We start from the raw sequence: 10,185 nt of genomic DNA, 5'->3' as shown, positions 1-10,185 counted from the left end.
CTCTCGTCTTCCCGCCTATTTTCTTCCCACGCTTTCCACCGGTTCCCGCTTTTGTCTTCCCGCCATTTTTTCACTATATATATGTAGGCTTGGCCACCATTTACATATCACATCTAGACTCATATCTCGCAAACCTCATCATTCTCTCCCATGGCTTCCATCGCATCTCTAACCCCCGGGAGGCGGAGGCGCTTTGCGCCTCGAACTACCCCTGCCCGCCGGGCTACCGCGTCCCGACCGGCTGGTTGCTAAGCGTCGGAGGCGTACCGGTCCCTCCGAGTCCCTCTAGGTGTGGCGCGCGAGATGGCCATCACGAACCACTACTACTTCGAGCTCACGCCGGAGCAGCGGAGGAATCCCCGGTGGCATCCCGACTACAGCCCGACTTGGGAAAGCTTCTTCATCAATCGGCGTGAGAGGGCGCTTTCCGAGCATGAGGAGGGCGGTCCGCCTCCTTCGAACTTCAACGAGGCCGGCCGTCGGCTGTGGTGGCGCGGCCGGACTCTCCAGGGCGTCATGGCCTACCGTGGCCCCCGCCTGCGCTACCCTCAGTCCCAGCCCACGCGTGCTCACCCGCTGACCGGAGAGTACCGCGACCCCGATGCCAGCGACGATGATGACGGCGACTACGACGACTACAGTGGCGACTACTACAGGGCTAGGCACGAGTATGACTGAATGACTCCAACAGTAGAATTTGGCCATGTATCTTTAATTTTCAGTTAAGCTATGTACTTTTAATTCGAGTTCAATCGTAATAAAAATCTTTAATTTTCAGTTAAGCTATGGCCGAAGAAGTACGTCGTCCTTTTGCAAAGGCCACCGACTCCTACACATGAGCAGCAAATGCCATCGACTCCTCCTGGTGGCAGTCCTGGTGAGCAGCCAAGTCCACACCTACCTGAGAGGGACCCCAGCGTGAGTCCACCATCTCGAGATCCTCCGCGTAAGACAGCGTCCGTTAAGCGGAACGGTACGCCGCCTAGGAAGAAAGCTAGAAAGGAGAAAAACTGCCGCCACTTGAGAAGTTACCTTGGGAAAAAACTCCAGAGGAAAACGCGGAGGCCGTTCAGGCCGAGGTGAAGAAATTTTTTGCACCGAAAGTGCCAGAGATACCTTTCGAGAAGACACTAGATCGGGAGAAAGTTGTGCGTACCGTTGAGAATCTATATGACCCTGTACCATCGCCGCCATCTGACTATAGGCGTTCTATTGAAAGGTCGTATGACAAGATGATCGAGGCGACAAAACCCGTTAAATCGGGTATCAGGGAGATAAAAGGGATACACCAAGTCTACCAGCTCGGACAACAACCCGTTCAATCGGTCGAGCCTCTCAAGGTGTTTGACGGGAAGGCCGTTCAAAGTTCTCGACAAGACACAACCGATTACGCCTTGGCTGAACAAGCATATCAATTTGTTCAAGGGAAAGATTTGGTCGAGAATCTCAGGAAGCTACCAACACGTATGCGTAGCTTGCATTCGTGGTACCTTAATGCCTCAAAGGAAGGGATCGAGACTATCATGGTGCGAGTTAGGGAAGAGCACTACTTCCGGAATACTCGTGTGAACGTTGACTTCAACGAGCTTTTCCAGTTATACAATCTCCGGGCCCTCGACAAATCTATCATCAGTTCCTATTGTCTCGTAAGTGATTTATTTAATTTGAGAAGTCTTTAGCTCAGCTCTCGTTCATTGTCTGCAGATTATAATCCTTTGTGCGCTATATTATGCAGATCGAAGATACTCGAATGCAAAAGGGATGAAATCACGAACATTGGGTTCATTGATCCGCACACAATGCATGTTAAAACCATAGAAGATCCCGTCTATAACAAGGATACACCGGAGACTTTGCTAAGGTTTTTGAAGCGACAACGTGACAAAAACCTAATAATTTGGCCTTACAACTTCCGAGTGAGTCTTACCTGTCTTATAACACATTATATTTTGCTCACCGTATGTCAAAATTTTAACTAATGCCTTATATATATGACACTACATATTTAAACGTGCGTAGGTTTCACTTTATTCTTCTCGTCATCAATATGCAAACTGGAGAAGTTGAAGTCTTTGACTCACTAAGCAAAGAACCGGAACTATACTTGTCTTGTTATTTAATGCTCAAAAGGTAATTTTAATTGTTATCGGTTTGTTTCGTTAATTTCCTGCTATGAACTAATTGATAACTCTTTTATGCATTTTCTTTTGTCGGGCAGCGTATGGGCAACTTTCATCAAGGAAGATACGTCCCATGAATGGCCACAGAGGCTGCGATGGAAGGCGAAAGTAAGTAGTACTACCTAGGTCCACACAACTTTAATTATCATACTTGACTATTGTTTGATTGACTTATATTCTTGTAAAGAAATGCCCGCAACAACCACAAGGGACTGATCTCTCGTGGATTCTACGTTTGCGAGTACATCCACAGAATTGTCAGCGAGAGAATTAATAATGCAAGAAATAAAGAGGTACGAAAACAATATTCACAAATTTGTTTTCTTATCATAAGTTGTGCAGAGTTTCAGTAATAGTTGTTTCATTGTGGTTTGAATATATATATACACACACACATATCTCATGTACTCATTTGTATCTTATTCTTTTATAGTTGGCAACAAAGCGGAACAAGCTCTCAATCGATGACCGCTTCATAGCAATAGCCGAGGAATTGGCGGGATTCTTCCTTCGAGACGTCATACCACCATTCGCAGAGTTCCACTATGAATGAAGATGTACATGTTACATATATAGTTGACTCGAAGAGTACCACTATGCTACATGTAATATATAGAGTACGGCTCGGAGAGTACCACTACTATGCATGAAGATCGATCTTCATGCATAGTGCTTCTTAATTTGCGATCTTATGCAATTACATGTGTGTTATATTATATGCACCAACTTGCTATGCATCATATTGATCTTCATGTACTTCAATAAACCCAAACGCGTTTCCGGTGCATCGACGCGATATGAAACAAACCGATATCCCTAAACCCCTCCAAAAACCCTAAAACTTCAATTCTCGCCGCGGCGGAGATTCGGGCAAATCCCTGCCGCGGGGGAACCTTTGGTACCGGTTCGTATTACCAACCGGTACCAAAGATCCTTAGCCCTGAGCTCTCCTGGTGGCCCACGTGGAGGCCCCTTTTATACCGGTTCGTAAGCAACCGGTACGAAAGGGGGGGGGGGCTTTAGTGCCGAATAATTTGTACCGGTTGCAAAACCGGTACTAATGCCCCTATGGAACCGGTACAGATGAGCGTTTTTCTACTAGTGAATCAACAGACCGGATTGTGGCGGATCGAGCCGAAGAGGATGCAAATGTTGCGACGACTCCATAGCCAACCAGAACCTCCACTAGCAGTAATGGGGTGGTTTCCATCCCACCCCATCACTGCAAGTCGAAGAGGTAGCATCAGTTACCGCCACCAAGACGATGCAATTGTTGGTCTCGACTAGAGGAACGCTGAAGCCATGCCATCTTCACACTGCCATGGTGGTGGCCGAGCCACAGGAGTGAAGGTGCCCCGCACGGGCTGCCAGCAGCAGGAGGCTGACGGTACAGATGGAGGGGGACCGGCGGAGGCGATCTAGGGTTCCCTGCCACCGCCTCCTTGAGGCGACGCAAGGGAAGTCGCATTTGAAAACTCTCCTCGAGAAGAATGATATATACTTGGAATAAAATAAAGTATACTGGCAGTCTTTTAAAAGTTAAAATCTGCTCTATAGTTTTACAGCTGTACCACAAAATCGTTAAAGAGAAGGAGACATTATTACCAGCTTTCTTCCTCTTCACAAAATAGTTTCTTAAAGAAAAGCTTGTGGCTTCCTGTTCACAAAATAATTGGTAAAGGTCCGTACATCTACTGGAATGATTCCCCGGCAACATCACCACCGCTAAATCGTTAAAGAAGGACCCTGCCATGCATGTTTTTTCTAGATCATCAATCAGGACCTCATGTGCCTTCCTCATCACAAAAAGCATGGCAGGGGTGCCTCGATATAAGCAGATATATATAGAGACACGAGAACAACTGCGTGTGCAAAAGCCTGTAGTTTATCGAGAATATAATAAGCACATGGCTGGTGCATTCCGGTTGCCAATGGAGTCGGAGAACAAAACCCAGGGTTCCCAATCGGCGCGCAGTGAAACAATACTGCCGGTGCAGCTGCATCGCGAGCTACTGATGGCAGCTAGGGAGGGCAATTCGGCACGACTAATTCATCTTCTGGGTAATGGCGAGGCGACCCAGCCAGTGCCTAGTGGCCCTGGAGTCGTCGTCAACATCGGGGACGCCCACGCCACCATGGCCAAGTCGGCGCTCGCCATGGACCTGGAGCTGAACAAAATCCTCCATGTGGTCGCGTCCAGTGGAGACAGCCCCAACTTCTTGGAGAGCGCGAGGGTCGTCTACGGCAAGGCCAGCCACCTCCTTGATGGATGCACCGCCAAGGGAGACACACCCTTCCATTGCGCTGCGAGGGCTGGGATGGTGAAGATGCTCTCTGAGCTCATCAGTCTTGCCAGAGCTGAGGGCGGTGGTGGCGACAGGGTGAAGGAGGTGCTCCGAAAGCCGAACAAGCAAGGGGAGACGGCCCTTCACGAGGCCCTCCGCTTCGGCGACAAGGCGAGGGTCGAGGCCATGGTCAGCATGTTGATGGCGGCGGATGCTGAACTGGCTCGGGTTCCACCTGTGGACGGCACCTCGCCGCTGTACCTGGCCGTCTTGTTGGGGAATGATGATATTGCCGAACGACTGCATCAACATGACGAGGGGCTCTCTTATTCTGGACCAAATGGACAGAACGCCTTGCATGCCGCTGTTCTCGGAAGCATCAGTGAGTTACATTATTATCTTATTAAAATGTTGCAAACTTCTTCAGTTCTCACGTCACATTATGATCGATGTTGACATTTTTTACAGATGCCTTCTTGGCTTATATGGGTGTTGTTTTCTGGAAGATGAAAAAAAATTGATTACATATTCTGTTGGCTAACATACTGCTCTCATTTATTTATTTACCTTATGCCTTCTCCTAACCACATGTCCTCTAGCTAACTATTAGAGCCTTTTATTACTAGACATGTATCTAAGAGACATCTTATTGTTTCACATGTTCTGTTTCCATCTCTAGGTGGCATCTCATGTTTTAAGCTAACATGTCTCCATTGGAGGCACCATTTTGGCTCAGAGAAGTAGAATCGCTCATTACGGGAACGGAATTTAAAATGTTTAAAACCTTTACAAATTTATTTTGAGAATGTAAATGTTTGTGACTTTTACATGTCTGGAAACATTTGTGAGAACAAACATATGGTGTCATTGGCAAAACTGACAAACAAAAACATGCTGTGAAAAGTCATTTTGTGCCACCAAAAATAGTCTTCCTACACAGGTCGCAAAATAATGACTTTTTTGCACTCTATATGCCCAGAATATGTAGATGTACACCCAAGATATTTTATCAATTTTTCACATTTTAAAATGTATTTTTCCACAATGGGATCATCTGGGTCTGCGAACCGAAGTTAATTTTCAGTCTTCATTAGGCAATTTTTTGTTTCGGTACATTTGGTATTAAAACTGGAAAGAAGTGCTATTTTTTTGTGGAAACTCTTAGGTTATGCTGGATACACACATGTATCTGCTTAATTACATCTGGTTATTAATCAATAACATTTACCACTGAAATGTTAACGAAATAGCCATCATTAGACATCATGAAAATCTTATTTATTTATTTATTTTACCATGATAAATTTAAGTTAACCATGTGGTTGGTGGTCCAACAGCTCATGAGTTGTGAGCAATAGCCAGAGCCATATCCTTCATGTGTCTTTTCTTATTGTACATGTAGGGATGACAGAGAATCTACTGAAATGGAATAAGTATCTCAGCAAACAAGGGGACAAAAACAAGGGAAGTACGCCCCTTCATTTTGCCGCATCACGTGGGTTTCGTGAAATGGTCACGGCACTGCTTAATTCTGACAAATCTTTAGCGTACCAGCCTGACAACGACGGGTCATTCCCCATACATGTGGCAGTTATTGGAAAGAATCACAATGTCGTTTATGAACTGCTCACAAAGTGCCCCGATTGTGCCCAGCAACAAGATGCTCAAGGGAAGACATTCCTCCATATCGCCGCCCAACAAGGCTACTCGGACCTATTTTGTTTTGTCTTCCCAATGTTACAAGGAAAGCCAAAAGGAAAGCCAAGTTTTGCGTCAATCATAAATATGCAAGACAATGATGGTAACACCGGACTGCACCTTGCTGTCAAGGCCGGGACGTTGCGGCCATTTTATTTTATGATGTTGGATAAGGATGTTACGTTAAATTTATCAAATTGTGAGCAGAAAACTGCACTTGATCTTTCACAGAGCAATATACCCACCGGAGTTCAGTTTGACCTGGTATGTTAATCTGTCTTCATCATATGACTATATCAAGATGGCTTTGTTCAGATTATGTTAGTTACTTTATTTGCTTGTGTACTGCATCTCTTCTGAAATACTACTAGTAGTAGAAACTAATTATCTTTGTACTAGTAAATTTTGTCTTCTCTCCTGCAGGATCCTAGGTTCACCATACACTCTCTGCTGAAATTAGCTGGTGGTCGATATGGTGGTGCTCACAGTGGAAACCATGACCCTGAACTAGATGAGAAGGAGGAGGCAGAGAAGATCATGGACTGCACACAAACCATTGGCGTCGTAGCAGCGCTAGTCGTCACGATTACATTCGCAGCGGCTTTCTCTGTACCCGGTGGGTACCGCGCCGATGATGACCCTAAGTTGAGCAACCACACCGCCGGCACGCCGGTGCTCGCCGCCTCTCCCTCTTTCCAGGCCTTCATCATCGCCAACAACATAGCAATGTTCTGCTCCACCATGGCCACCATCAGCATTGCGTACGCCGGGGTCCCTGCTGTCGACATCCGCACGCGGAAGAGTGCTTTCGGCTGCTCCGTCTTCTTCCTCAACAGCTCTGCTCGGAGCTTGGCTGCTGCGTTCGCGTTCGGCATGTACGCGGCGCTGGCCCCAGTCGCCCACGCAGCCGCGGTGGTCACATGGATCTGCATGGCTGCCACCTTGGTTGACGTAGCTTGGTTCGTCACCTTATTCTCGACGTCGCAGCTGGTGCTTTGCAATAGGCTGGGAATTGGTGCGTGCATGCTCCGCTTCGTGGGTTTGGCCGTAGTGCCACTCGTTGCGGTACTCTGGCCGTACGCAATCATCGGAGGTTTCTTAGCGTATTCCAAGAGCCACGGAATCCACTGAGTATTTCTTAAGTATCTTTATCCGTAAGATCATATATAACTGTACTACTGCTACAACTGCATTTCGTGTGTCACTTTGTTCTGTAATAAGGATAGTGTTTGAAATGTCCTTCAGTGTTATATTTCTGAGGCATGTCAACTACAACACTAGCGTGTTTGCACTGCTTATATTTTATTTGGTGAGTTCTTTCATTATATTCCATTCGAATTTCGAATATATGAATTTGGGAAGAGTTCCGGTCTAGGGATGTAGGAGGAAATCTGATTTTCAAATAACATATGTGTGCAATGCACAATTACTTTTTCATTATAATGGTTCTATTTTTGTTATATACAAGCATAGAAGCAATCCTTGAAACCGAGGGAGCGCGCTCAATTTCGTTTCGTTTTGATGCAGAGTGAGCTGTGCCAGTGGGTCTGGGAGATGCTGAACTGCACTTGCAAGGTAAGGTGCATATCGCAACAATGTCCTCCTACTAGCTTTGGCTTACCGCCATGTCTTGAAGACAAATGTTGAGGCGCGAGATGGGGCCGAAGAGCTGTGTGCACGCAATTACTCTCATCCTTTTTATTTCCAAGCGACCCACAGGGATCCATTTTCATTACCCAAAGATAACGAAAACAAAGCCGCAAGGCCACCAACATTCCGGAGAGGTTCCAAAGATTGCAAAACAAAAGCGCAAAACGCACCGCCTACTGCTAGCATTCTCGAAACTGAAAGGAAAGAACAACAAGGTTTTCTGCAACTTTTTACACACCAAACCTTCGCCAGCCACGGCCATATCAGGTGTTCTTCTCAGTTTCCATCATGTCATCATCATCACCATTTGGATTCGGCGCTTCAAGGAAACGAACATTACTTTCACTAGTCGCTCCATCTCTGTCTATCCTAGTAGCTAGCATCGCAAGGTGAAAAAGGTTGTCCGCTCCGGATCGAATGGCTGCTGCATCACAATGGTTATGAAGACCTGTCCAATATTTCATAAAAAAATAGAGAAGCTGATTAGTTCCACAGGGGTTTTGATTAGTTTATTCTCAAAGCAAGCCTTGCTTCTTGGTTTCTAAATTGCCCAGCAAATAACCGCTAACCCTGCAATCTGGGTGGTTCTGATGGCTGCAACGAACTAAGGAAACCACCCGAAAAATTGGGAAAAGGTGCCAGGTCTATTTGGTGCCCCAATGGCCACACCCACAGTGCTCTAGACATATTTTGCAGCCGCACATTTGAAGAAGAGATGAAAATGGATTCATTTTTTGAGCAAAATTGGCAACGGAGGCTGCCTACAAAATTGTGTTTCAACAAATTATCTTACGTGGCAGTAGCATTGTGCCATATGAGCCATAGAGATCTTAATCTTGAGAGGGATCTTGATTTTCTAGAGATGTCTAAAGGTTCTATCGATGCCAGTGCTACACATATGTTTGTAGGTTGATCTGACAGAAAATATCCCATTTTTAGTCCATTTCCAAAAGGGTATGTCTCCCTCATCAGCCAGGTTGATCTGGATCAGCAGCCCAAGCAAACCATTCATTTGTTCCATAAAATCAGGTGACATCCATCTCCTGAAAGTGAATCTCCAACCTAAAGCAGCAGCTCCAGCGAGAGTTATCATTTGTTCATTGTAAATGTTATAGATATCTGGGAAACTATCTTTAAGAGGGCAGTGACCACACCAAGCATCTCCCCAAAAACTTGTTTACTCACCATTAATAACATGCATCCTCCTACCACAAAGATAAAGATCTTTCACCATTGTCAGACCACAGAGGAGAATCTCTAGGTCCGTGTTTGGTATAGTACACTCCATAATTTCTCACATATTTTTCCTTGTGAAATAATGCCAAGGTCCAGTATCAGTCTCAATTTTCCACCACCATTTACACACCAGACTGATATTAAATCTAGCAAGGTATTTCAAGCCTGAACCTCCTTTTTTCTTCTTAGGCTTACGTATCCATTTTCACTTGACAAAATGATACTTTCTCTTCTTAGCAATCCCAGACCACAAAATAATGGTTTATGTCTCTCTTCAATAGTTGTTTTGTGTAATAATCTCATGGACATGTGATAAGCACCAATGCTAGATAAAGATGCTTAAATTTTGATCAATATGCCTGCAATAGACATGTTATTCCCCATCTAGCCACTCATCTTTTTCCTAAATTTTTCACCAAGGAAGTGGTGGGAGTTCGTAGTAGAAAACAAAAAACAATTCTAACTAGCGCAACTCAGTTGCCCAGATCTATCTAGTACTAATGCAGTAACGGTTTAGCTAGAACTTGTGGCGCTTGTCTACCTCGCGATATTGAGATCGGCAAGTGATCGACTACATCAACCACGAGAATCGTTCTCGTTAATGCTTTTTGTCTTCGAGGGTGAGTTCATCTCAACCATTCTCCTAGATTCAATCTTGGTGTTTTGTTGTTACAAATGTAATTTTTTTGTTTTCTATGCAACGAACCCATCATGTGGGAATGCCCATATATTTACCATGTCGCAGTCACTGGAGTTAGCCGCCATTACCAATATGGGGTTGACAATGCTGAACTTTGGGATAGAGTTCTTGCCGAGAAGGTCAGATATGTGCGCAAGGTGAGCCTTGATCTGAAACAGTATGAGTACTACACCATTGGAAGATAGAGCTATTACACCGACCCGTACATCCAAGACACCAAGTTCCCAGATAATGAGTTTGGCCTCCGGTATGACTACGGTAACTTTTGTGCTTCTAAGACGTTCTATAACTCCGCAAAGCACTGTCGCGTCCTTTGGGGTTGGGCGAATGAGTCTGACACGCACCACGATGATTATCCGAAAGGTTGGTTTGGAATTTAGGTCATCAGTACATTTGACAAATAACTTCTATATCGTACATATATGTCTATTTCCTC

General features: G+C 45.3%; 1 protein-coding gene across 1 annotated transcript; it reads left to right on the top strand.

The window, feature by feature from the left end:
• The first annotated feature begins 4,087 nt into the window (after positions 1-4,087).
• LOC124664338 (ankyrin repeat-containing protein At5g02620-like) lies at positions 4,088-9,934 on the top strand. The gene is made up of 4 exons (XM_047201880.1): positions 4,088-4,847; positions 5,868-6,427; positions 6,587-7,178; positions 9,795-9,934. The coding sequence occupies exons 1-4, from the start codon at positions 4,088-4,090 to the stop codon at positions 9,932-9,934; spliced, it is 2,052 nt and encodes a 683-aa protein (XP_047057836.1).
• Positions 9,935-10,185: the final 251 nt, after the last annotated feature.

Source organism: Lolium rigidum, chromosome 6 (genome assembly GCF_022539505.1).
Source record: "Lolium rigidum isolate FL_2022 chromosome 6, APGP_CSIRO_Lrig_0.1, whole genome shotgun sequence".
Taxonomy (NCBI): Eukaryota; Viridiplantae; Streptophyta; class Magnoliopsida; order Poales; family Poaceae; genus Lolium; species Lolium rigidum.
This window is presented reverse-complemented; position numbering and strand designations above follow the sequence as displayed.